The sequence below is a fragment of the Rattus norvegicus genome, chromosome 18, assembly GCF_021556685.1.
Source record: "Rattus norvegicus strain SHRSP/BbbUtx chromosome 18, alternate assembly SHRSP_T2T, whole genome shotgun sequence".
Taxonomy (NCBI): Eukaryota; Metazoa; Chordata; class Mammalia; order Rodentia; family Muridae; genus Rattus; species Rattus norvegicus.
Window position 1 is genome coordinate 75,591,835 of NC_141551.1, and position 27,359 is coordinate 75,619,193.

Sequence of the window (27,359 nt, forward strand, 5' to 3'; positions counted from 1 at the left end):
AAGATGCCTCACACCAGGGTGGTTTCTAGATCTTGACACTAAAAGAGCTACATAGAAGCCTAAAGACATGGCATCGTGCCTGAACTTGAGCAAGGAAACCAGGTTTAAGTTGTCCATGATGAGTTTTAGCACAAATCCAGGAATAGTAGCTCAAATCCCGAGCAGACTGGACCACTGGACGCTTGCATGAACCTTCGCTTCTGCCTCTGCACAACACAAGGTGCAGAGCAGCATCAACACGAGAGGCTACGGGGAGTCTGAAAGGGTAACATGGAACACACGTTAGGCACACAAAGCCTTCCTGGTTCTGGAGCTCAGACAAGTATACACCGCCCTGCCTAACTTAATGTTTTAATGTTATAAGAATTGAACAGTTCTAATTTCAGTGGTTTAACAAATTTTAATTCAAAAATAGACACTCTGAAAATTAAAAAAAAAAAAAAAATAAGGTCCAACAGGCTCTGAATTTACAAGAGTCACAGATAACCGCCTCGAGTCAACACTTCAGTGATCACATGCAAGTGTATTTTAAAACCGCCATACAGCAACACTGCAGCGCTTCCCAGGGTCATCAAGCTCGTGTTCTGAGGGCCAACCCCTGCTTGCGTCACCCGGAGGGGTGAGGGTGATTGGGACCAGAGCTGGCCGGCCCTCGTTACCAAGTCTGGTGCTTTACATTACCGATCGCGTAGGGAGGGGGAAAAGCAAGATGTGGCATCGGCAGGATTGTGAGCATTCACTGCTTCACCATCCCTTCATCTGAAGGCCTGACTCCCACACAGCATCCCCAGCTACTCTAACCACAGGCACAGCTCGTCTGCCTGTCGCCTTATGCCCGAAACCCGAATTCCACCTCAGGTTGTGTCTAAATCAAGAGCCAGACACGAATGTCTATCGTGGGCCCTTCCTTCCCACTGTTCACAAGCAGTTCCAAGAAGGAAGGGCCTCAGGGTTTTCAGTTTAGTCTAAAGGCACTAAAAATGTCTTACCTTTGAATGGAGAAATGACTTGTCATCACAGCAAAAGACAGTGTGCACCATAAAGCATTTCTGTTCCTACAGAGTCTTTATTTATAAAGCAACACTTGATTATTACTACACACCAGACCTCAGAGTCAGGATATTTTAATAAATGGAAAACATCTGGGATTTTTTTAATGAATAATGATATTAAAAAAATAGCTGTCAGGGGACACTTGAAAAGGTGTAAATCAAATTTGTAGCCTTAAGCAAACGTCGGTCACAGAATCAGCAGAAGTTAATGCTTAAAAGTATGTCCTTAGGGAGTCATACACATCAGAGTGCTTGCTTCTCTAAACACACACTGTCACTAGCTGCAGCTAGGAACTAAGAGGGAGCAACGCTTCAATTTTCTATTAATCAAGTTTCTCAAACAAGCAGAAATTCTCTAAAATGAAAAACCAAGTATCTGCAGACTCCAGGTTGTTGCTATTGACACTGACACTCGTGGGGAAACAAGGCGTGCATGGAATACCAAAGATTTAATTTACATGACAGAAGGAAAACAGACAGCCGCAACGCAAACTGCGGAGAACAGCTCCTCTGTGGCAGTGTGTGCTTCCTTTTCAGGCTTTCTGAGCACCTGGGACACCTTGAAGGGCCTCGGACACTTACAACAGAGCGAGAGGTGGGAAGGGCTGGAAGTCAGGAGACTTCAGACTTACTCTCCTACAGGTTTTGTGACTCACACTCAAAGTTCAGCCTGTGTTTGACATTCTTAAGCTCAGACATATCAAAACCCAGAAGTACAGAGGGCTTGTGGGATTTTATTGCTTTCATGCAGATATACCTCCTTTTCCCAAAGAATGAGGCCACGTCGATTTTCCACACCCACAAGAGCGAGGACAGTAGTTCCACTTCTTTTCGACTAGGATATGGTCTCTTGTGAAAATAGTCTCTGAGGAACTGTTTCTTTTCCTCATAGGAACGACTTCCGTACTTACTGGGGTCTAATGCCAACACCTGCAGGGAGTCATCACTGGCCCCTGACCCCTCTGTCCTGCTCTCATTCTTCTGTCTCTTCAAAGGCACAGCACTCAGCCCTTTCTCTGAACCTGGGCTCGCATCGGTGTCTACTGTGAGCTGGGGCTCGTCCCCGTCCCCCTGCTCTTCTGGCCCTAAATGGCCTTCTGGCAGCTTTCTCTTCAGAGGAAAGGTGGACTCGGGGATCACTTCCCCATTGACCATCAGCAGTTCACTGCTCTCGATAAAATCTGGCTGGGCTTGCAGGTCTGAGCTGCTGTCCTTTGGAGCACTTCTACAACGGAGCAAATGGACAGCGATGGCTCCTAAGGTCATGTTTCCAGTGTAGACCCCACAACAGTGGATGCACTTAAAGGCCGGAGACCGGAGCATTGTATGGACTGTGGGCATGACATGGTGCCTCTCCTTCAGATGCAGCTCGTAGGCATCAGCAGCCATGAATGTGCCAAAACAGAACGGGCAGGTCAGCTTCTGTCTGTTAGGTATCTTTGGTGCAACCTCAGGCTGAGGCCTCACCTTAACGTACACAGGGACCAACGACTTGGAGTGTATTCCAGCAAGGATAGCCAGGTACACTTCTCGCTCTCCAAGTTTCTCTCGTGGCAGTATGGTGATGAAATCGAGATGAGGGAACAGCAGGTTCCCATTAGCATCCAAGTCCAGCTGGAAACCTCTGTTACTGTAATCCATAGACAGTCTCTTCTTGCCCAGGTGCTTAGTCCTGCTGTGCTCCACAAGGCCCCGGACATCATGAAAAGTGCATGGACAGAACAGGCACCCCAGGCCATGCATGAGCAAATGGTGCATCAGCTCCTCCTGCGAGACCAGGCACTTACAAGAGAGGCAGCGCACTGTCTTCTCTCTCATCCACTTCAGAAATGGGGCGCATGCAGCAAGCCTTTCGGGCTCAGGCTTCTCACTGGACTTGGCCTCGCTCTGCGTGTGAGTCACTTCCACGTGGACCTGGTAGACGTTGGCAGGGAAGAGCTCGTTGCAAACTGGGCATGTTTTCCACTGCTTGGCCTGTCTGAGTGCCTGATTTGCATCTGCCACAGGCGGGGTAGCCTGAACAAACACGCTAGGGGCAGGGCTCACTAGCACCTGTGGCGAGGGCAGGCTGGGCAAGGAGCTGCCCATCTGTGTGCCCGAGCTTGAGGGCAGGAACTGCACCGGCACCTGGGGTGGCGGTCCAACAGCTGCAAGGCCTCCAGCGGAGGGCACCGGCAGAGTGACGGACACTGGGGCCAGCGTATAGGTGGGGATTCCATTCACCTGTTTCCCAGTTGGAATGAGCTGTCTGAGAATAGAACCTGAAGTAAGGAAAGTAGTGTTTTGGGACGTTCCAGCTCTCACCGGCTGGCTCACGGGCAGGATGCTGGTGCTGACAGACGGACTGAGCTGCAGAACACCAGGCCTCACGGGTGGGCCCACAGGAAGGACTCCTGGTGTTACTGGCTGACTGAGCTGAAGAACACCAGAGTTCACACCTGGATTCACAGGGACAACTCCCGAGGGGACAGTTTGGTTTGGAGAAAGCAGCCCAGGCGGTACCACCTGGCCTGCAGGGAGAACCCTCAAGGGCACTGTCTGGCCAGGAGGGAGAACTCGAGATGGCGCTGTCTGGCCAACAGGGAGAACTGACGACTGGACCACCTGGCCAGTGGGTAAGACCCCGGAAGTGGCTGTCTGCCCAGGGATCACACCAGCAGGGGTCACCTGACCTGCAGGAAGGACTCCTGATGGAACTGCTCGACCTACAGAAATCACCCCAGGAGATGTAGCCTGGAGAACCCCTGAGTTAACAGAGGGACCCACAGGCAAGACACCAGGGCCCACAGGTCTGTTTATGGGCCCCATGGGCTTAGGGAGGGGTAAAACTCCAGGGCGGACAGCTTGGTTCACGGAGCACATGGCTTGGTTCACAGGGAGGAGGCTTGTTCCAACAGACTTATTCACAGGCCCAAGTGGCTGAGTGAGAGGCAGCACAGAAGTACTGACGGGCTGACTCAGTGGGACACTGTGAGAGAGAAAGACAGGTGGGGGAGCGGACTGCTGCAAGGTGAGGCTACTCTGGCACACAGGCAAAGAGCTGGAGACCAGAGCTACATGAGACTGGGCCGTGGTAGGTGGTGAGTGTGTAAGGCTCCCAGAAGTGCCTGGGGCCACAGTCACTGACTGCACAGTGCCGGGACTTTGACTGTTCTGTGGCAAAGCAAGCTGGAAGCAAGGAGGAGGGGCTGCAATGCTCGGAGCACTGCTGTTTGGCGGTAAAGCTATGTGGGTCACTGGCTTTGGAGCAATATGCATTTGCTTCAGAAACCCGGTCCTCTTGATGTGCTCTGAGATAACAGACCTCAGCTTATTCTCCAAGTCCCTATGTGCATCTGATGTCAGAATGTGATACATCAGGGCATCCTGACTACTGGCGATGGCGCTGCATTTTTTACAGTAGTACTTGTCAAATGGCAGGGCTTTATCCACAGAAACTGGATCACTTGCTTTCGGTTGTTCTCCTGTTTCCTCAGTTCGCAATCCAAAGTAGGAGTTAATTAAGTAATTAAAATGGGCCACCAGCACATGCTTCTTCATGCTGTAGTACAGAGTGTTTGAAAAGTTACATTTTAAACATGTGAAGCTTATCACATCACTCCTTGAAGTCTTCGCCTCACCCAGGATGTTCACTGTGTAGCTCTGGACTTTCCGCGCAGGCGCGTGGAACATTCTGAAGTGCTTGCCCACAACCCTGGGCTGAGAGGCAAACGGGCAGTTGGGGCAGGGGATCATGAGCTCCTGGTCAGCCTCCTCTTCGTGGTATCGGTGCAGGTGATTTTTGAGGGAGGTGAGCACCTTCGTTGAGTACCTGCAGAGACTACAGCAGTAGGGCTTTGTTCTGTATTTCTGTCAAAAGAGAAGAGAGTCTCAGGCAGGGGAACGAGTTACCAGGTTCCCTTATACTCCCCTCATCTGTGTGCTTCACTCCGAACATCACAACGCCAACAACGGTGCACTCTACCAGCGGAAGCCTCCGACTGGGAGCCATGCTGCAGTTCCCTGGCCTCTGCTTTGCCTCTCCACAAGGCTCGTGAGTAAACTGAGCTGTGCCGCCAACAAAACCATGTCCACGGTACTTGGTGCTTGCACATCATTTTCACGTCTCAAATACTATTCTTTTCAGCACTTTTTTTTTTTTTTTTTTTTTTTTGCTTAACCATTTGGGAAACTATCAAGTACTGTTAACTTCTGGACACTCGATGTAGTCCAAAGTCCTCATTTGCTGACTCCAGGTAATCACCTAAACCCACTTCTCTCATCACTTCAACTTCTACTCCATTATGTCCTATAATATTCTGCAAATAAGTTATTTTCCTCCACCTTCCCACTGCTTCCCCTTCACTCCACACTGTAAAACTTGGAATTCAACTACAATTGACCTAGCTTTCAACCTGTAAGACCTTCTTAACTGTATTTTCCCCATTCCCCAAGACAATTAAGATCTAGGCTAACTAGGAAGACAGGCTTGTTATCCCAATTACTCGAGAAGAAACCAGAGGATAAAATGCATAAGGCCAACCTGGGCAACACGGTAAAACCCTGTCGGTGATGGACAAGTAAATAGATGAATGAATGAAAGCACAGGTGAGAGATAAAGATCGACAGTGGAGAGCTTGCTAACCATGTAGGAGGCCCTAAATTCCATCTCTAGCATCATCCAAACAGATGACAACCACACACACCACAAAAGAGGAGGTTACAGTTAGAGGGGTGTCCTAGTGGGGTTGGTATTGCTGTGATGAAAAGACCATGAGCAAAAAAGCAGGCTGGAGGGAAGGGTTTATCAGCTTACACTTCCAGGTCACAGTCCATCTCGGAGAGAGGGCAGGGCAGGAAGTGTTGCAGGGACCATGGGGCAGTGCTAGGTTCATCATGGGCTCAGCCTGCCTTCTTACAGAACCCATAATTCTCTGGGCCCACACCCGCCAATCACTGTTTAAGAGAATGCAGGACCTTTTTTTTTGATTGGATTTTTTTTACTTATATTCACAGCCAGATCTTGTGGAAGCATTTTCTCCATTGAAGTTCTCTCCTTTTAGAGGACTCTAGCTTATGTCAAGCTGACATAAAACAAAGGCGGTCACAGGAGAAAGGTCTGGGGAGTAGGAACAGGGGGCAGAGTGGATGGTATCAAAATACATTATATACATGTAAGAAAGTCTCAAAGAATAAACAAGAAACTGTTCTCAAGCTGACAAGGCAGAAACTCAACAGATTTGGGAGCCAAGAATCACTTGCATTAAGGAGAGCCGTCACTTCTACAACAATGGCTCCTGTTCTCTGGAGTCACGGAAGAATGGAAGCCTCCAGTCTCACCTAAATCCACAGAACCAGGGCACAGAAACCACAGCACCCCTTCCCCGTGTCACCTACTATGGAGGCCCACAGTAGGCTGTGGCAGCAGCAACCAGAGCTGGCCCGTCCTTGCTGAAACTGCAGTCTCAGTCACTCCAGTAAACACACGCCCACTCCACTCCCTCCGAAACTGTCCCTCCACTCGGGTCTGATAAGGTAGACGCACAATTCAACATCTTATTAATGACCTTCAGTCCCCAGTGAAACTGGGTTCTAGGATTTCAGGACCTTCAGTAGTCTCAGGCAACAGTCACAAAGTGAAGGCTACAGACTGAAGAGGAAGCAGAAAGCAAACTTCCAATGTTCCCGAAACACGCACCCTTTCAGATTTAACGTATCTGGAACCCAGACTTACTTCAGAATCGAAGGCAACAAAACTAAGGTGAAGTACAGTGTAGTTCAACCAGAGTCTACCTGCTGGCCGTCAAGCACAGAGTCGTCTACCTGCTGGCCGTCAAGCACAGAGTCGTCTACCTGCTGGCCGTCAAGCACAGGCCAAGGGATGTGGTAACGCGCGCCTGCTCTATCTACCAGTGTTGAATAAATCTCAAGGGTGGCCAAGGTTCTGAAAGGCCCAGTAGCAGGACCAACAAAGGAGAAGATGATAAAATTTACTCCATGGGAGGGAGCAGGACGCTTCAGCTCCTTCAAGACGCCACCAAAGGTTTCAGTTCTCAAGCAGCATATGAGCAGCTGAGCAGGCCCTATAAACACCTGATAAAGGTCAGGTGCCCAGAACACAAGGAACAGGTACAAGTCTCAATACAAAACAGATTTTACAAAGCTTCTCAAAGGATATCTCTGAAAGCCAAGTCAACAAAGGAGAACGGCTCACATCACCCATCAGCAGCAAGATGGAGACTGAACCACAGCCACTGTCCCCTCAAGGACACGCATATTCCTAGTCCCTCAAGGACACGCATGTTCCTAGTGGGTGGACGGCTTCCCTGGAAGGCAATGGGGACATGCTCACAGCCTGGCAGTGCGGGCTGGAGACACCTACCCATGGAAAAGAAAGGTGTCTATCCATAAAGAACGCAAAGCAGACAAGACATCAGAACCTGAGTACTCTCTTCACTCAGGGTGGTCAGGACTCCGCATGGTGTCATCTCCAATCAAGTGTGCATACGCCCCAAGCCTCTACAGTATACGGTCCGACCTCTGAAACCTATCAGCTGGGCACTCTCCTCTTCCCTAACAAAGCCTCATGTGCGATTCCCCAACCTTGCTTAGTATAAGCCACATGGGCCAGGGCGTTGGTGACATTCCTGTTGCCATGCTGCCCCTGTTCCTAAATCCCATTTCCCCAAAGAAAGGAGGAGACACCATGGGGATATCAGGCCAATATTACACACTATGCATACCGTTTTCCCAGAGCACAGCAGCTGTCTAATACACAAATCTGTTATCTCAAGCTATTATTATAACTTATTTAACATTTTTTAAGATTTGTTTAATGTCTATGTATGTAGGTGTGCCATGCATGTCTCTGGTAACTACAGGGATCAAAAGGGGCATTGGATTCCCTGGAACTGGACTTAAAGACAGTTAAGAGCCACCATGAAGGTCTAAGGATTCAAGCCTGGGTCCTCTGCAAGAGCAACAAGTGCTGTAACCACAAAGGCCTCTCCCTAGCTCCCTGTTCCAAGGCCTAAGATACTTCAACCAACTCCCTGACTAAGGAAGCTAACTTTCATCATTCCCTTCAGTCTGTGATCCAGTGTCCCCTCTCTACAGCACTGACCACTCAGCAGACGTGTACACAGTATTTCTAACTCAAAGCCTCTAACTTGGGTCGGCAGGGCAGCTCAGTGGACACTTCTCACCAAGCTTGATCACCTGTATTCCCCTTGCCAGAGTGTCATGTATGTGTGTGACAGAGGCAGAGAGACTGGATTATTAAAATAAGCATGTCAACAAACACTGTCAATAAGCTAAACTGGACAAAGTTTATTCACTCTCCAACAATACATTTGCTGGCCCAGCAATGAGAAGAAAGGGAGTGGGGTCGGGCCTTCCTTCTTACCTCATCTGTAGTGTCCTTGGCGTCCCTGCTCTGACACACCAGAAAGCCCTGAGCTTCTAGTGCGCTTAAGTTCTCCTCTGTACTCCCAAGACAACTGTGCCCAAACTGTATGTATGTGTTCTGTGTGCATGTATGTGTTCTGTGTGCATGTATGTGTTCTGTGTGCATGCATGTGTTCTGTGTGCATGTATGTGTTCTGTGTGCATGTATGTGTTCTGTGTGCATGTAAGTGTATGGTGCATACACCCATGTGTGTGTGAAGGGTTTCAGGAGGATCCAGGGTGTCTAGTTCTGCCCGTCTCGGTGAACTTGAAGTCAGACTGGTAGTCAGCAAGATCCAATAACGGTTTTGTCTTTTCCTTATCCCTCCATAGCAGCAGGTTATAATCCAGTGCACAGCCACACCTGGATTTTAGGTCAAGACTAAGGATCCAAACTCGGGTCTTCTTGCTTTCATAGCAAACACTTACCCACTAAGCCACCTTCCAAGCCCGTGTCCTCAAACATTTGGAACCTGACACTAACTTGACCATAAAGTTCATACAGACATCTCTTTCAATAAAAAGAAATCTCTTTTTATTTTATTTTATTTGGTTTACAAAGACAGGGTTTCACTGTGAGAAGTCTTTCTTGAAGGCAATGTGACCACACACAGTATTTATATATCTCAAACAATTCACAAGACTACCATCTAAAGTTCCTTTAAAATACTCAGTGGAAATACTCAATCCATTCTATACTGTAGGAACTAATTTGCAGCTCCTTAGCCAGAGTCAGTGAGAGATCATTTCATGAAGACTCTTCTCAGGCCTGCAAGATAGCTCAGGGGATAGACACTTGACACCAAACTTGATAACCCAAATTCATTCCTTGGAATACGCATAGTCAAAGGAGAGAGCTGATCCCCCCAAGCTGTTCCCTGACTTCCATATCACATGCACATGCAAGCGCACACGCAAGCACACACACACACACACACACACACACACACACACACACAAATAAATGTTAAAAAGAACACAACTCTCGCTTGTGAAGAGGGAAGTCTGTGGTCAACAGCTGATGGGTTTGCTGGAGGGCACCACAGAACTTCTGACAGTCTAGGATACATGGACACGGGGTATGATATCCACATACTCCTGGATATTCAAATCTCTGGCTTCAACGAACACTGTTCCCAAGCTGTGGATCTCACATGCGAAAGGAGCCTTGTGCTCTAACAGAAGCCCAGTTTGGATCAGATTTGCAAACTGAATCCACACCCCAAGTTACTACAGCTCTCAAATTAATGATTCTACAACACTCCAAGCTTTTCTACTTCATGGAAGTCATCCCCATGTCATAATAACCTGTGTGCTCCAGGCGACCAGAGGAACCCTGCTCCCTTTCTGTGTGGCATCAGTCTGTAACAGTGAGCTAGATCTTCTACAGTTCTATGGGAACCTGGTTCTATGTTCTATGTGTAACAAGAGAGACTGGTAAGCCAAATGGTCACTCCGGGGTGACCCAGAGGAGGGAGCTACTGCATCAGAAGAGACGGCTCATCACCTACAGTGCCAAAGACCCTCACCGGGACACTGGGATGGCCCGTCACCTACAGTGCCAAAGACCCTCACTGGGACACTGGGATGGCCATCACCTACAGTGCCAAAGACCCTCACTGGGACACTGGGATGGCCGGTCACCTACAGTGCCAAAGACCCTCACTGGGACACTGGGACGAAGCAGGAGATGTCAATCTTGACTCCAATCTCAACAGGCCTAGGTAGAAGAATGTGAGTATATGTGTGTGAGTGAGTGTGTTGAGTGTGTGCGTGCGTGAGCGCATGCACAATATTACAAAAGATTAAAAGTAGATAGAGCATATGAAATAAAGGTATAAGGAGAGAATATGTACAATACTTGCATTTTAAGCTAATTGTATTTTCTTACAAATCAAAAAGATAAAAGGTCAAAATTATAAAGTAAAAATATTAAAAATTAACTATTAAGAATTTATGAAAACGTAAACATAGTTTAGTCTAAATGTACAACATTCAGAAAGCTGGCAGTAGGCATCATCTATGTCCACTGCCTTCCCCACAACAACTTCCAGGAGGATCTGCAAGCTCAGGTCCTACGCAGATATGAACTCTTAGGAAATCTTCTACATATAATACTTTTGAAGTACCTCTTCTCTAAACAGATGTTCAGATAATTACCACTGTAATACTAGCTGTCCACCATGTTCAGCACAGCAACATGCTATACATGACTAAGCTGGGATGGATGGATGCCTGTACATCTGGGTAGGCACACTTATTTAAATGTGGCTTACTGAACAACAATGCAATCACCTGATGACACGTTTCTAAGAACACATCCCCGTCCTGTAGCAATGCAAGCCTCCCCTAAACTAGCAACAGTCATAATTATCTATTTACTATACTTGGCTGCACGCACTATACTTTCCTATGTCAGCCACATGAGCTTATGAAGATTAGCCTCACAAGCAGTGGTGGTGCACACCTTTAATTCCAGGAGTCAGGAGACAGAGGCAGGTGGATCTCTGTGAGTTCAAGGTCTACAGAGCTAGTTTCAGGGCAGCCAGGGTTACTCAGAGAAACCTTGTCTTCAAACCCTCCCTCTCTCCCCAAAGACCAGCATTCCTACAAAAACTGCAATACATCACACTATGACCTACATTACTAGACAAGTGTTTTTAGTTCCGTTATGATCTCAGATAATCACCTTTGTACATGCAGTCTCCCACTGACTAGAATGCCATTAATGATGAGTATGGCACTGGATGGCACAGCCTTTATTCAGAAGAATTACCAGCAAAGGTTTGTCTTCCAGTCAGTTCTCATGACACTTGGCTACTGTGCACGCGGACAGCTGTCAGCATCAACAGCGACTCTAGCTACGCTTCTTCCCACCTCATGAGCAGACCCTCCCAATTAACCAGCAGCCTGGGAGCCTCGGCTCACTTGCCCCCATGAAAACAAATTACAAAGTACATACCGCTCTCTTTCCAGAAGGTTCCCAAAGAGAAACATCTCCCCACGATGTATTACAAAAGTACTTCTCTCCCGGATCAAAGCCTTTAAGATCCTTAAGGGGGGGGGGGGGGGACAGAAAAAACATGTATCAATTGTGAGTTACAGAAATATCTAAAACCAGAAGTGAAGGTGGATGCCTGTAACACCAGGCTGAAGCAGGAGGATCCCAAAGTCCAAATGCAACCTTAACAACACCTGACTGGAAAAATCAAAAGGTGAAACTGTCAGGCCACGAGGCTCAGCGACAGAGCGCGTGAGTACACAATCCCTCCTTTCACGATCAAGCAGTCGGCCTTCTCATAAATCTACATGGCAAAGAATGGAAGCAGTCATTAACGACGTCTGCCATTTAAAGTATGCGTCTCAAGAGAAAGGTTTAAACTGTCCACATTAAAGTACAACTTTATAAGAAATAAACAGAGATCTCTCTCTCCCAAAAGAAAAAGTTACCTATCCTTTTCACATGTAAGCAAGGCCAATGGTCCCTAAGCTCACGCAGTGCTCGAGAACAGTCAGTCCAGAGAAGAACTGACACGGGCACTCAACAGCCTGCTTCACCACGATGCAGTGTTCACCATGCCCACTGAAGGACCTTCTAGCCAGGATCTAAACACAGCCAGTGTTTTCTATTTTCACCTAAAACAAAAGTCATTTTTCCTTTCTTTTTCCTTAATTTTACGTATGTGTTACCTACACATGTCCATGTATGCCTGGTGTCCACAGGAGCCACAGTAGGATGCTAGATCCCTTGGAACTGGAGTTACAGATGATTGAGAGCCACTGTATGGATGCTGGGAATCGAACCTGAGAACAGGCAGTGTTCTTAATTGCTGAGTCATCTAACCCCAGAAGTTATTTTATTCACACACGCACACGCGCGCGCGCACACACACACCTTGCTCCATTGAGAAGGTAGGAAAATTGGTACAAAGGAAGTATACTAACTGGAGCTGGTGAGCTAAGTGGCAGCTGTCTGGAGCCCCAGGCCCAGCCCCAGGTCCACAGGAACAACAGGAAAGGGGGTGGGTACATCCACACACAACTGACAGGGTAGAAATGGGGGAGAAGCAGACAACACTTCTGTCATAAGGGTGAGAGAGATTCCAAGCTCAGTTTCACAGTTGAGAAGGACAGGTATGAGAAAACTTCACAAGCAAACACTGTTTCCTGTTGGAGACAAGTGCTGTGATAGGCGCTTTCAGGATGTAGAGAAGTTGAAATCAGAGAACCCAAATCCAGTCAGCCTGACTTGAGCACGACCAGGAGGGACATGCGGCCAACACTGCCAGGAAGGGATAAGCAGGCAGGGCCCGAGCAGAGTGTAGAACTGTGCAGACGCTGCAGGAGACAGAGGCTCTGAGTAAAACGGTTTCACAGGCAATGACAGCAGTTGCTGAGGGAAATGAGCCAGAGTACTTCCCATCTCTCTGAAGTTCACTTTTGACACTTTTCTAAATTGGAGGTGAAACCTATTCTTGCTTTACCTTGGCACGCACTATAAAGTTGCCACGGAGCATTCACAAATCACTTCTAAGTGTGTCAAAAAGCAGGCAGAACTCAAGGTATGCAGTGCCCTCAGAGTCACCATGGAACCCAGAGCAGGGGCCAATGAGACGTCCACGGACAGGCCATCATCACAGTGGGAGCAACAGAACAGAACCACCTGCATGCTGCAACCGTTTGGCGTGAAAACAGAGAACAGAAATATACAATTGGGAAGGCCAAGGTACAGCTCAGAAAAGCCCGAAGAAAGGGGTGCCATGATGCATCATCTGGAAAGTTTACTGACAGCTGGGAAAGGTGACACTGCAAAAGGATGAAAGGCCTCTGGTCACTAGAGAATGACTGCTACTGGCTAGGTAAATGACAGGACCAGATAAACCTGTCATCAGTAACACTCCCAAGTCCCGAATGGGCCAGTCAGTAAAGTACACACTTCATGACAAGACAAAGCTAACCAAAGAACCAGCAAAGTTACCACCCAGTACAAACACGGGAAATAAACCCTGTAAACCAACGGCCATGTGCACAGAAACCAGAAGCTCAACATGGCACACAGGTCAACCTCTCTAAATATGGCAATTAAATTCCATTCTCTACCTAACAATTAGCTACATTTTATAACATTTATAGTTTATAGTATTGTCTTTATAATCAAGGATTACCTTTAATAATCAAAAAGAAATTAGCTGAGTCAGTTAATTCCAATTAACAGTTAATGGCCAATGGTAATTAATACACTACCTTCACCTACACCAACGCTTGCTACTCTGCCTCATGACTTGCTCCACCTGATTCTTATAAAACCCAGGACCACCAGCCCAGCAATGGCTCCACCCACAATGGGGTGGCCCTCCCCATCAATCACTAATCAAGAAAATGCCTACAGCTGAATCTCATGGAGGCGTTTCCTCAGTTGAGGATCCCTTCTTTCTGAGGATCCCTTCTTTCAGATGACTCTAGCTTTTGTCAGGTTGACATAAAACTACCCAGCACAGTGAGAGATCACACAAAATTCCAGCAGTCATAAAACAAGTAATGTTCAGTATCCAATCAAAACCTTTCAGCTAGCTAATCAGGAGTAAAATATTACTCCAAACCAGGAGTACACGCAATGATAGGTAACATACATGTGTCAGAGATAACTGAGCAGGTAGAGGAGGAAGAAAAGGGGCTGGAGAGAGGTCAGTGGTTAAAAGGATGAGTTGAGCCCTCTTCCAGAAGACCAGGGTCAGTTCTCAGCTGACAACCACCCTATTTCCAGTACAAACAGATCCAACACATTCTACTGACCTCCTTGGACATCAGGCGTACAAATGGTACACAGACATACATTCAAAATACACATAAAATAAAAATAAAGATGGGGGAGGGCAGAAGAGATGTCTCAACAGGCAAGATCAGGTGCTGCTCTTAGAAAAAGGCTAGAATTCGCTTCCCAGAACTCACATGATGGCTTCAGTTCCAGGGGATCCAATGCCCTCTTCTGATCTCTGCAGGGACAAGGCACATACATGCTATACATACATACATACACACATAACCAAATTCAAACACATAAAGCATATCTTAAAAATCTAAAAAGATAGGGGCTGGAGAGATGGCTCAGCTGTTAAGAGCAGTAGCTGTTCTTCAGAGGTTCTGAGTTCAATTCCTAACAGCCACATGGTGGCTCATGACCATCTAGAGAGGGATCCGATGCCCTCTTCCGGCATACATAATACAGACAGAACACCCATATACATAAAATGAGTAAATCTTTTAAGAAAAAAAAAGGATGTTAGAATTTCATAACAAAAATGCCAACATAGCCAGGCACGGTAATGTACACCTTTAATCCAGGCACTCCAGACAGAAGCAGGCAGATTTCTGTGAGTTCAAAGCAAGCCTTGTTCTCATAATAAAACAGCAAAGCTCTCTCTATGACAAGTCTATGACATGACCATAGATAAAACCTTACTTTGGGGAGAGAAAGAACAGACAGCTAAATGTAGTCTGACGCTACAACTTAAAGGAAGTCCTCCAGGCAGAAGAACGTTACCCAAGAGGGGTTTCAAGTTCCTTGGGACAAGTTTGATCCTCACTGTCAGTATATCTGATTTCTTCTTCTTTACAAACAACAGACCACAACCAACAACCTCCCAAAAGCCCCTAACTCTCAGGGCCCTAGCATTTATGTACCCTCTGAAAAGTCCCCAGAATTCCAAATGTCACGCAATCACAGAAACTATCTGCGACTAGCAAATCATGTCCCTGCTAGCTAGAGCATGAGGCAAATCTCAGCTGCTGTGGACAATCTGAAGCAGCCCCGCATCCCACACCTGGGGTTAAGACAAAATCACATTCCCATAATGTTTCTTTCATTTCTGAAGTTTCCAAAGAAATCAAAATTCTTGCTACAACTGGATTACTGTGTGGCCTGGCAGACACCTTCCACAACATACACATACATGTCAGAGCTAGCACTGCATAGCAACAGGCCAAGGGTGAATTAAGGTCATGTCACTCATTTTTACTCAGTTCACTGTCATAGCAGTGATGATGTAGATGGCATAGACAGTTCAAGAACACTAGACAAAGCCACCACCACAGCACAGTCGGTCTTCTGTGCTTGCTTTGCCCTCGGCTGTGGAAGCAGAGAACATGTCCGCTTGTATCTTTCATCCTGCAGGGAATTTGGTTCAGAGACCTATGCGGACTAGGGAAGGGTCACCTCTGAGCACTGCAGTCAGTACAGTGGCTGGTGGACTAGGGAAGGGTCACCTCACGTCAGTGCGGTGGCTGGTGGACTAGGGAAGGGTCACCTCACGTCAGTGCGGTGGCTGGTGGACTAGGGAAGGGTCACCTCACGTCAGTGCGGTGGCTGGTGGACTAGGGAAGGGTCACCTCACGTCAGTGCGGTGGCTGGTGGACTAGGGAAGGGTCACCTCACGTCAGTGCGGTGGCTGGTGGACTAGGGAAGGGTCACCTCACGTCAGTGCGGTGGCTGGTGGACTAGGGAAGGGTCACCTCACGTCAGTGCGGTGGCTGGTGGACTAGGGAAGGGTCACCTCACGTCAGCGGCTGGTGGCACATCCTACGTCTCTAGATTCCATCCTATTGTCTTTCAAGACTTCAGGAAACCGCATTTTTTGAAGAATTTCACCCTTTGTCAACTCTCCAATCTCAGCCCCAGAGGCCTGTCCCGTCGTTGTCACCTGTCACCCGTCACCCACCTTCAGCAGCTCCTTGCAGCTGTCAAGTCCAATGTCCACAAGGATGCCTTTCACCCTCTTCCGCACCTTTCTGATGTTGTCAAGATTCTGCACAGGAATTTGAAACATTTTTGATATTTTCCTGAAAGAAGAAGAAAGAATTGTAACTAACGTATGTGTACAAGTACCATTTAGCAGAGCTAATCCAGTCCCTTTGTGGCAGGCGGTGCTGAGGAAAGGACACCCGAGCAACAGAAGGGCCCTCGACTCGACACCCGCATCATAACTCAGCCTAAAACGGAAGCCAAACTGCAGGCTCTGGACGAAAACCCAGGCACACATTTTGATGGCTTCAGATTTGGCACCAGAGCCCACTGTGGCACCAAAATGCACCCACACAGAAGAAAAAGTCTATTAGACAAACTTCAACAAAGTTAATGTCTCTGAGGGCACCGCCAAAAGCAAAAATTCCACAAAAATGAGGGGATTTTTTTATTGCATTTCTGATATATCCAGAATAAAGAACTCATAACTGAACAGGGTTGAAGAGAGATAGTTCAAAAGTTAAGAGCACTTGTTGCTCTTGTATAGGACCCAGGTTCAGTTCTCAAACTCATATGGAAGCTGTCTGTTCTGCACATGTATGTATAGGACACAAACATACATGCAGACAAACACACATAAAATACAATGTGTCTTTAAAAACGAAAAAATTTAAATGAGCAGGGACCTGAACATACTTTTACAAAACACAGGAAAGGCTGCCGCACATCGGAGTCACTTTAAAAAGCTAAAGTCCTGGCCTGCCAAGGCGTGGGGAAATCAGAACCGGCACATGATGCCAAAGGTGAGGACACAGGCCAGCCAATTCACAAGGCAGCCTGAATTCCTCAAGGGAACAAGCGTGAAGATGCCACCACCTAAGCGAGCAGCTTCACCCAAGAGAAACAGGCAAGAGTGTTCAGAGAATTATTCAAGTACAACTCCAACATCCATCACATTAAGAAAGCCGTGCACAACAAGATGGTGGCTCACTCACGATCGACTGTAATGAGATCCAATGCCCTCTTCCGGTGTGTCTGAAGACAGCTACAGTGTGCTCATAAACAAATCTTTAAAAGAAAGAAAGGAGGGAGGCAGGCAGGCAGGAGGGCAGGCAAGCAGGAAGACAGAAAGAAGCAAGCAAGCTGTGGACACCCATAGTTTGGACAACAAAGAGAGGTAGCAACACATGCTACAGCCTTGGAAAGTCTGCTGAGAAGCAAGACACAAAAAACCAAACGTATATATAATTATAATTCCATTTACATAGAAATGACAGACCTATCTGGAGATCTCAGTGGCTGCCTTCGGCCAGAGAACTGATCGGTGGCAGGGAAGGGAAAGGACAATGACAACTTTCAAACATCTGTAAATAGGGTGATGTCACGTATCTGCAATCCCCAAACTTGAGAGGATGAAGCAGGAGGACCACAGGTTGGAGGCTAGTTTAAACTATTAAACAAAAGTCTGCCTCAAAAGAAGAGACAATCCAACTTAGCCAAGTATGCTTAACTGTGTGAACATACCGACCACTGTCTTCTCCATGATTACAGTGCATGTAATACCTGCAGACAGTCCCTCCCAATAAAACCAACTTAAAATACCTAGAAAGGTACAGATAAACCCTGCAGTTCTTAAACTGGGAGGCAGCAGGGTAACCTCGCCGTTTGCAACTCGCAGCATCACTCACAGGAGCTGGTGCATCGCGGACACGAATGTGCGTATCTCAGTCCACACCTCTGCCCCCGAGAAGGCGGTGGCAATCGCACACCCAGACAACAGCAGAGGTACACGAGGCCCTAATCTTAGTTTCTAAATAGTACCATCTACTACAAATCAAGGGGCTAGCACTCCCATCCTAGCACTTGGGAGGCAGAGGCAGGGGGATGTGTGAGTTTGAAACCAGCGAGGTCGACATAACAGGTTCCAGGACCAAAACAAACAAACAAACAAAAAAAACCCTCAGAACCTGAGAGGCGGTGGCAAGAGTTCCCAGCATTCTCCTCTACAGAGCAAGCTCAAGGGCAAGCTGTACTATGTGAGACCTTGTCTCAAACTGAACAAGGGGCAGGGCGGGATACCTTAGGGAAAGAATTCCATGGCTAAAGCAAGGCAAAGACAGATGGGCAGAAGTTCCAGTGCTGGCCGCGTCAACAGAACAAGGAAAGAAGCTGGGATAAGTCTCTACAGGCCGAAACCAAGGCGATCTAAGCACCAGAAACATGGCAGCAAAGGACTATAACCTGTGGCAGTTTTCAAAAAAACGTATGGTGCAGTGCCTCTCCCCTAAGTTCCTCTTATGACAGAACCTGAAATAGGTAACAGAATGCTGGACAGAACTTTCTAACCAAACCAATCAAGTATGGCAGAGGCCATGCCATACAAATGAACTCTAAGACACTTCATTTTTTTTTTTTTTCCCGGAGCTGAGGACCAAACCCAGGGCTTTGCACTTGCTAGGCAAGCGCTCTACCACTGAGCTAAATCCCTAACCCCAGACACTTTATTCTTAAGAACTCTCATGGAATCCAGCTACATTTGCACAGGCAAACCCAAGACCGCGTGGGAATTCCACACAATAAAGGGACTTCTGCAAAGTTTGGTCCCAGCTACCAAGTCACCACTGGCTTCTCAGCCTTCCAACAGAGGGGTAGCTGTCTCCACATTCCACACAGATTTCTAATTCAGACTCATGAATGTGGTAATAAAATGCTGTTCTACTCTACAAAGTGCTCAAGGTGGCCCAGACCAATAAAAGCTGAGAAGTGTGATAAAGAATGGGACAAATCCTTCTTCAGGGTAGGTCTGTTAAGAAGCCCAGAATGCTGAAGCTGAAAGATCCTAGCCAATACCAACCTTTGACTATAGCGAGGTCCAGTCTCCAAAATCAATGAAGACACAGACTGGCACGGTCAGGGTCGGAAGAAGGCAAGTGCAGCAGCTAATTTTGTAAACGTGGGACCCGATTGAGTGTCCATCAAATGGTGCGTGGATAAGCAAATGTGCCACGTACAGAGGGAGCAGCGCCGTTTGACAATAAAAGGAGCTGATGCAAAAAACACTACACTCTGAGAAGATGCTGGATGGAGTCCTTCTGCCATCTCATTACAGGAACTATCTAAAGAGACCAAGTCTACAGGGGAGTCAACAGACTGACTGGAGAGGTGCAGAAAAGTTCTCCTAGGGACTGGTGATGGCCACACTTCTCAATTCTCTCTACAGAGCCATAAGTTTTACATTTTAAGAAATATCTTAAGGCAAGTCTACCTTTGCCACCAAACACAAAAATATGAAAGGAGCCTGTGGCTTACACCAGGGAAGGAGGTTGAAATTGGGCTTGCAGGGCTAGAGAGAGAACAGGACTCACAAAATGACCACACAGGAAGAGACCACTTGTATGTACTTTTATTCTGCTTAGAAATCAGGTCCTGAGAAACATCATCCCTTTCTGCATTCTCATGGTGGCACCTTTGAGTGAAACTGCAGTTTTTGTTTTTGTGTTGAACTAGGAAGTGCGCTGTGCAAACATGGAGGCAATTATTTGACCTTTTCAGATGTATGAACTCTCGAGGGCCAGTGGGGTGCGTGCTGCCAAGCGAGGCTCCCTGAGCTGTCCCTGCAGAAGAGAACCAATCAACAGTGTCCTCTAACTTCTGCACACACTTACATATCTGTTTAAATAAACACACAAAAGTAAAATTATTGTAATTTTAAAATATTTTTAATATCATGAAAGGAAAAAAAGCTAAGGAACTATCCTGAAAGAAGGATAAACTAAACCATGCAACTCTAATCTGTATCATTTTCCTACAAACGACATCACTGGGACAACTCCCCAATTTTCAAAGGCGTGTAAGGTTAGACAGGAAAATATACTGCTTCCTAGGTCCTGACGACTCTGTACAGAACATGCTCTGTTTGTGAGAATGCTCTGGGGGATGATTCTCAGACCTTGTTTGACATCTGATCAGTAACTGGGGGGAGACCTGTCTGTAATGCATTTGTGACTCTTCTGTAAATCTGTAACTGTGTCAGGAAATATTTTTAGGGCCAGAGAAATGACTGAGTAAGTCAATGTGCTTGCTGCAGATCCAAGATCCAAAGACTGACTTCTCTAAGATGCCCTCTGACCTCTTCTGTGCAACTGAAAGACAGACACATACACACATGTAATTTTTAGACATCTTTAAAAGCTTTAAAAAGTATTAGTCAAATTCAAGTGGGAAATGTTTTAGCTAACTAAAAAAAAGACAGTCAACTTTTGAGTAACTTTCTTAACAGGCCGGTAATTGGAGTAGAGTGATAACTTATGTGTTTAAACACAATTTGGTACCATCTTCCAAAACTCTGGGTCCCCAACCCTCTAAGAGCCTTTGTAACCCCTAGATAAGGAGAAGACGGCAGTCTCTGGGACTCGGGCTCAGCAGGACAACAAGCCTCCTTCACTAGCTCCTTCACTCGGCTGCAACCACTTAACGGACTGAACTTCCTTCAAGGAAAGAATGTCACAAAACAGCACAAATGCTAAGTAAACAAAAACTTAAATTTTAAATGGTCAGATGACTGGATAGACTGAGGTCCAACACATTCTAGGCAAACATCCCATCAAACGCCAGTGAGGTAAAGGAAACAATACCCTAATCTAACAACTGTTAGAACTCAAAGCTAGAAGAATCAAACCAGGGGAGGAGGAGGCTGAGGATTAACAGAGAGGACACTTTCAGAGATAACAAGGAAAAACTTTATGGAGTCGACCAACTGTTAGTTAAGTTTCTTGTCAGATCATTTACCTAGGAAAGGCTGTCTTGGAGCTTCAGGGACCATTAGTGGTGCAAAACAAAGGACCTTTACAAAAATCCTACAGAACATGAAGTAAAAATTTTTAAACAGAATGCACTTTCAAAAGTTATACTATCGAGAAGAACCTGATACATTTTCAAACACCACACAGTCACCGTGCAAGGCAGACTGAGCACGTTAGCTAGAACAAGGCAGGACAAGACCATAGTCAATTATGTTCACTTGTCCTCTCAAATGAGCTATTTCCTCTTTCAAACTCCACTGTTATCTTCTAGGGCTTTTCATTCTCCAAACACTGGTGGTTCTTTCTGCCCCATCCACTCAGCTCAAACAAGAATGTTAAACCTACCGTTTGCACAGAACAGTGTCAAGTCACACAGGCAAGACCTACTCTTCACTGGAGGAGAAAGTGCCAGGTCCTGGCCTACTGTCAGAAACAACGGCACTCACGGTTCTCTGAAGCAGAGGGGTTACAGAGTGAGGGTGCGTGAACCAGAGAGCTTTAAAGGGCTTCTATAGATACTTGCTCAGGGCTTGGGAACAGGGCCAAATGCTGTCAGGTTTTTTCCTTTCATTTTCAACTCTAAGTGCCCCCATTCCTTCGTTGTTACTGTGGTTTAAAATAGAGCCCCCCCCCCCAGAACTATCCGTTTAAAAAACAGAACTGAGGAAATGAGCGGTGAAACAGGCAATTATTGAAGCTTCATAATGTCCAAGCACCTCCTCCAGCATCCCTGGTCTACTGGACAATCACTCTGGGAAGGGCACAACGTTCTAGTCACAGGGTTTACCCATCCTAAGATACTAAACTTCACAGAGAACGCTGGATTATCGGGAGGAATGGAACCCTGTTTTGCAGATTCTTCACCTCTGGAAAGAGTGGCTGATAGACAACGGAGCTTCCTGCCCACCTATGGAAAGACACTTTTAACCTGTTCTAGACACCGAAATACCTCAAACTACCCAACTCCTACACAAAACACTTCCTAAGGAGCTCCTTCTATTGCTTTGGTGTCATGCCCAGGTAAGGGTAGTTCTGATGAATATGTATTTTATTATTTTATTTTTGATATTATAATTACATCACTCCCCTTCCCTTTCCTCCCCAAACCTTCCCACATTCCATTCCTTGTTCTTCCAAATTCAGAGCATTTTTCATAAACTTATTACATACATACGTGTATGCACATATATTCCTAAACACAACTTGAGTGGTCTGCATGTTACTTCAGGGCTGACCATTTGGTGTTTGATAACCAATCAGTATGCTGTTCCCTGAGGAGGACTACGTCTTCCACTCCCTTAGTGACCTGTAGCAGCCTTATGTCCTGTCCCCCCACCTCCCACCATCCACTTAAGGATGTCTGTTGTTGTCCTTGTTCACACTTAGGCAGTCGGAAAGAAATGTACATGACTGGGGCCACGGCTCAATGTTTAAGCCCATGCTCTTGGAAAGAGCCCAGGTCTAGTTCCCAGCACCAGAGCTCGTTTGTTGACTGACCTGGTCTTCCCCCCTCTACAAGCACCTCCCCTCATGGGCACACAGCATACAGGCACACACATACTTCACATTTTGAAAGATGATCAGATGATAATCCCTTTAGGACACAGAAAATCTTAGTTCCTAGACAATCTGGGTCTTGGTTTGGTTTGGTCTGGTTGGTTGGTTGGTTGGTTGGTTGGTTTTTGGTTTTTCAAGACAGCCCTGGTGATCCTGGAACTCACTCTGCAGACCAAACTGGCCTCAAACTCCAAGATCCACCTGCCTCTGCCTCCTGAGTGCTGGGATTGAAGGCATCTGCCACCATGCCCAACAAAATCTGATTTTTAAAACGCGTTTATCTTGGGTGCCAACACAGCAAGGGTCACACAGCACACAGGTCCTGGAGCTTTTTCCTGGATGAGACCAACTCAAACACTTCATAGCTGGGAAAATCTAGCTAACCACCTAGTCTCTCTGGGCCTCAGCTGCCTGCATCTGTGAAGCAATGCAAGGAATTTACTTCAAGAGCAGTTGACAGCACTGGTAACGCCCTACACATAATCATCATATTAGTAAAATCTAAATCAAAAACTCAGTGAGGGCGGCTGGAAAGATGGCTCAGTGGTTAAGAGCACCGACTGCTCTTCCCGAGGTTCCTGAGTTCAAATCCCAGCAACCACATGGTGGTTCACAACCACCTGTAATGAGATCTGATGCCCTCTTCTGGTGTGTCTGAAGACAGCTACAGTGTACTCATATATAATAAATAAATAAAATATTAAAAAAAAAACCTCCGTAAGATGCCCCAACCATTATTAGGACTTTCTTTTAGCAACTTCCAAACACTGTGATTCAGAAAGTCTGCCTCAACCCACAGGAAAACCCCTTTCTAGCCACCTGACCGTCATCAATCTGCTTTCTCTAACTAGCAGGTTAGCAACAGACAAAGGATTTGGGTGCGGTGTGGAAAAGCTAAGCCCTACCTTCCCAGAGTATAGGGGACCACCAATGAAGCAACAGTACATTGAAAGCTTGATTTCAAATGAAAAAGATATCGTCAAATCCCAAAACCTCAAGCTAAAAACTACATTAACTTTTATCCCCTAAAGCCAATGATCCAGACCTCTCTTCCTCCCATTTCTCAACGAGATGCCTAAAATAGCCTGAAATGACTTCATTTCCTGCCTATCCTAAGTACAAATCTGTGCTTAAGGACCTCTACCTAAGGATCACTGTGTCAACGCTATTTTCTGACCAGGGCCTCCATCTACCCAAGACATCGTTATGGGGCCAACATCACCACCACCTGTGACATCTCTAGGCGATATGCATGACTTCCAACCAGAGCTTAACATCGCACTTACCATAACTTCTTACACATGCTGTCCCTTGTTCCCACATCAGACTAGACCAGTCCAAGCCCCGAACTAGTAAAACCCTTGAGGCGAAGGTTACGACGGTACTAATGTATACTGCAGGTTGGTTACCTGTATGGAGTGATCACTCATCCTAAGCGCATTAACTTTGAGCACTCAAACGAGTTTTGGTTCAAAGTCAAGCATAGTTACAAAACTTATGTGCTGCTTACAATACACTACGTCAAATCAAACCTTTGTAGAAACTGTGCGAATAAAACCTATTTTAATCCCTCTAAAATGGCAGATGCAAAGTTAAATTTTACACTCAGCATCTGCGTATCAGTCACGAATGCCGCAGCATCTTGGATGAAGGGGCAGGGCTTTGCCCTCGGCAGTGCCTGAGATCAGCTTCTCCTTCAAGAAAACTCGGCGCTTCAGACGTGGCCACAATCCTGCCCTGCATCCCGCCATCCTCGCCAACGGACTGATCGTCAGGCTTCAGCTTGATTCCCGGGTCGCCGCAGAGGGGCGCCATGCCCGCTACCGCGGAGTCTCTCCGCGCCTCCCAGTAGCGTCCTCGCCCACCCTCCCTTCGCTCCCAACCACTCTCACTCGCCACGCCCGGCGTCCCGTCCCTGCCCCGCCCCCTCTCCCCATCCATCCCGGCCTCTGTTCCCGGTGCCCGGGCTCCGCAGGTCCCCCTTCCCTGCCCAGTCCTCTCCTCTGTTCTCCCCGTCCCCTGTCCCCGCCCTTCCCCCTCCCCAGAACGGCCCCGCTCCCACGTGACCCGCGAGCGGGCGCGGAGGGGACCCGAGCCGCGCACTAGAATGTCCGGGATTCCGAAGGCACCGTGGTAGCGACGGCGCGGCAGGCCACAGTGGGGACAGCGCAGCGGACAGCGGTGGGGACGTCGGGGCGGACCCAGGAGTGGACGGCGGGTGGGTCGCGGGGAGGATCGGGGACGGCGCAGGCCGGGCTGACCGTACCTACCACGGGGCGCGAGGAGCGCCGCGTCCCGCCGCCGTCGCAACACCGCCGCGTCCTCCGCCTACGCGGCGGGACCCCCGCCCCGCGCCCGTCCCTCCTCCCGCGCGCCAGAAAGAGAAGATGGCGCTCAGCTGCCTCAGGAAGTGACGTTGCCTTATTTGCATGCCGACGAGGCCAGCCAATGGGTGTAGAGTGTGCCTGGGGACCCCCTGGGCTCATCTCACGGGCCCCTCCAGGCCCCTGGACCCCGCGGGCCTCGAGGATCTGGAGGGGGTGGGGCCTGCCGCAGCCCCCTCCCCTGGACCCCCTGGGTCTAGAGCCCTCTCCACCTCTGGGCTAGCTCTCGAGATAGTTTGGGTTGGTTGTGACGTCATTGAAGGGGTGGGGCGATCCGTCCTCGACCACATGACCAATCACATGGGTTCACCAGAGCTCTGCCCTCTTTTGCATGGAATGGGGGTGGAGCCAGTGGGAGCCTAGTGGGTGGCCCCGCCCATACCTACAAACCAATAAGAAGCCAGCCCTGAGGATACTGGCTTGCCATTGGAGGATAGGACTTAGAAACTCTAGGAACTTGGACCAGTGTGCCTATGATTGACATATCTTGGTGAGCCAACGGGATAGGATCTCCTGACTCATCATTCTTCTTAAGAAAATTTGTGTCACACCTTTTGAGAATTTTGAGAATTAAAGTTACATCCATACCACACTGTGTAACAAGAGACTTAATTGCATGTATTTGCATAATGGTGGAATATTTCTCAAGTTGGATTGTACATGGAGAAGGAGCTTTCAAATTGTTTTTGAGTCTCCATCCATGGAAAGACCAAGCCCCTCCTACAGAAAGCCTGCCTGCTCTAGATGCAGCAAGAGGCTCAGCAGAAACTTTTGGAGAAGACAAATAGAAACTCTCTCTTAAAATGCTTTGCAGTCCTTTTAACAGGCCTGTCTTCTATCCCCGCCCCTTATGGATCCCAGAGATTTCCCAGTCTGACAACCCCTGTCCTCATCAACTCTCCATTCAGAAGGTCATGTCCATACAACCAAACCAAGACTTGGGCTCCCATCAACCGCCATCTAGGTTCTAGGTTCTCCCCAGGCTGGTGGTATGCACCACGTTTGCTCTGCCCAGTCGGAAACCTTTATCCTCCTGCCTCGATTGCACCATTTTCTAGTCTGCCTTCTGTTCAGTTTGGCCTAGTTACTAGAGATAATAGGCACTCGATAAGTGGCCACATCAGTTTTAAGCGTGTCCAATGTTGGGCTGATGATACTGACCACAACCTGCTTTTATTTCCTACATGAAGACAAGTCATAACTGAAATAGAGCCGGCCTATCCTATTTGTTCATAAGTGGTAGTTTAATTTGATTGTGAAATTACAGCAGCAAGTGAGCGTGATGTTCCTACCCACCCATCTCCGCGGAGAAATCGTGGGTGAAATGAAGTCAGTCTTTCAGCTTCCCGTCATACAGACTGACATGCGCACAAATGTCTCATCGCACTTCTTCCCATTTCTCAAAGCCTTTGTCCCTTCTCCTCACCTGCTCTTGACTCCTCAATCTCAAGTACTGCCTCCTCAGTACAACCACGCTGAAGAAACTTGGTCACCAGTGATTTCCCAGTTGTTGAATCCAAAGTCAGACTTTAGTCCTCATCGTTTTGGACCTGTCTTTCGCCTGTAACACTATGGATACTCCCTTCCTAAAGCCCTAAACACTCACAAAACTTGCTATTCAGGCTCCTTCCCTGGCCCCTCTACTCCCAAGCTTCCTCCTCCGGTGTTCTTCCTCATTCAGTCTGTAATCACTGCCCACCTCCTTTGCCTGTTACTGGGCTAGATATTGGAAACCCATACCTTTCTGGTTTGGGCATATCTTTCCCCCTGTTAAGCTCAACTACAAGCCTCGTTATTCAGTGTGAGAGTCCTTATCGTACCAAGTGCAATGAGACAGACCTATGACCCCAATACCTGAGAGGCTGAGGTAGGAGGATTACAAGTCAAAAACAACCTTATCTCAAAAAGGGGGGGGGAGGACACAAGGTATGATCAGTCAGATTGTATCATACCCTTCTTGTCCCCATCTTCAAAGAAAGGAAAGGACTAGAAGGAGCCAAATGAAAAAAGGAGAAAGGCCAGGGCCACCTTTTGAAAATAAGAGATACAGGAGAAATTGAACCTTGGACATAGATCATATGTCAGTACAAGGGAATGTAAAATTTTCTGCGAATAGAAAGAAAAGTCTCAAGGGATCCTTAGGTAAACTCTTCTCAGTGTCTCGAGGAAAAGAAGGCTAATAGATCTGACCTAAATGTCTGACACTCACACCAGGTTTTACATTCAGGGCCTCACTCTTGGTACCAGCATGTAAGGGCTTAGGTTTTTATATGAATTCAGGAAGACACAGTTTAAAGCTCTGGCTTGCAAAGTCTTAGTATGTATGTGGAGGAGGGAACCTTGCATCCAGTTTTCCTACTTTTTTTTTCCCCTATGGGAATGTGTGGTTCCTTAAAGTTTT

The 27,359-nt window shown here is 47.3% G+C and overlaps 1 protein-coding gene and 1 long non-coding RNA gene across 3 annotated transcripts; one reads left to right on the forward strand and one right to left on the reverse strand.

The window, feature by feature from the left end:
• Window positions 1-380: 380 nt before the first annotated feature.
• On the reverse strand, window positions 381-24,970 carry Adnp2 (ADNP homeobox 2). 2 transcript variants are annotated; one of them, NM_001437442.1, is given in 4 exon segments: window positions 381-4,901; window positions 11,440-11,529; window positions 16,193-16,313; window positions 24,845-24,970. In NM_001437442.1, coding segments are annotated over 3 exon segments (3,411 nt in total). In that variant the 5' UTR covers window positions 16,301-16,313; window positions 24,845-24,970; the 3' UTR covers window positions 381-1,688.
• On the forward strand, window positions 9,926-25,555 carry LOC120098235 (uncharacterized). Its single transcript, XR_015643088.1, has 3 exons — window positions 9,926-10,211; window positions 21,873-22,037; window positions 24,159-25,555. It is a non-coding gene; the product is annotated as an uncharacterized LOC120098235 (long non-coding RNA).
• Window positions 25,556-27,359: the final 1,804 nt, after the last annotated feature.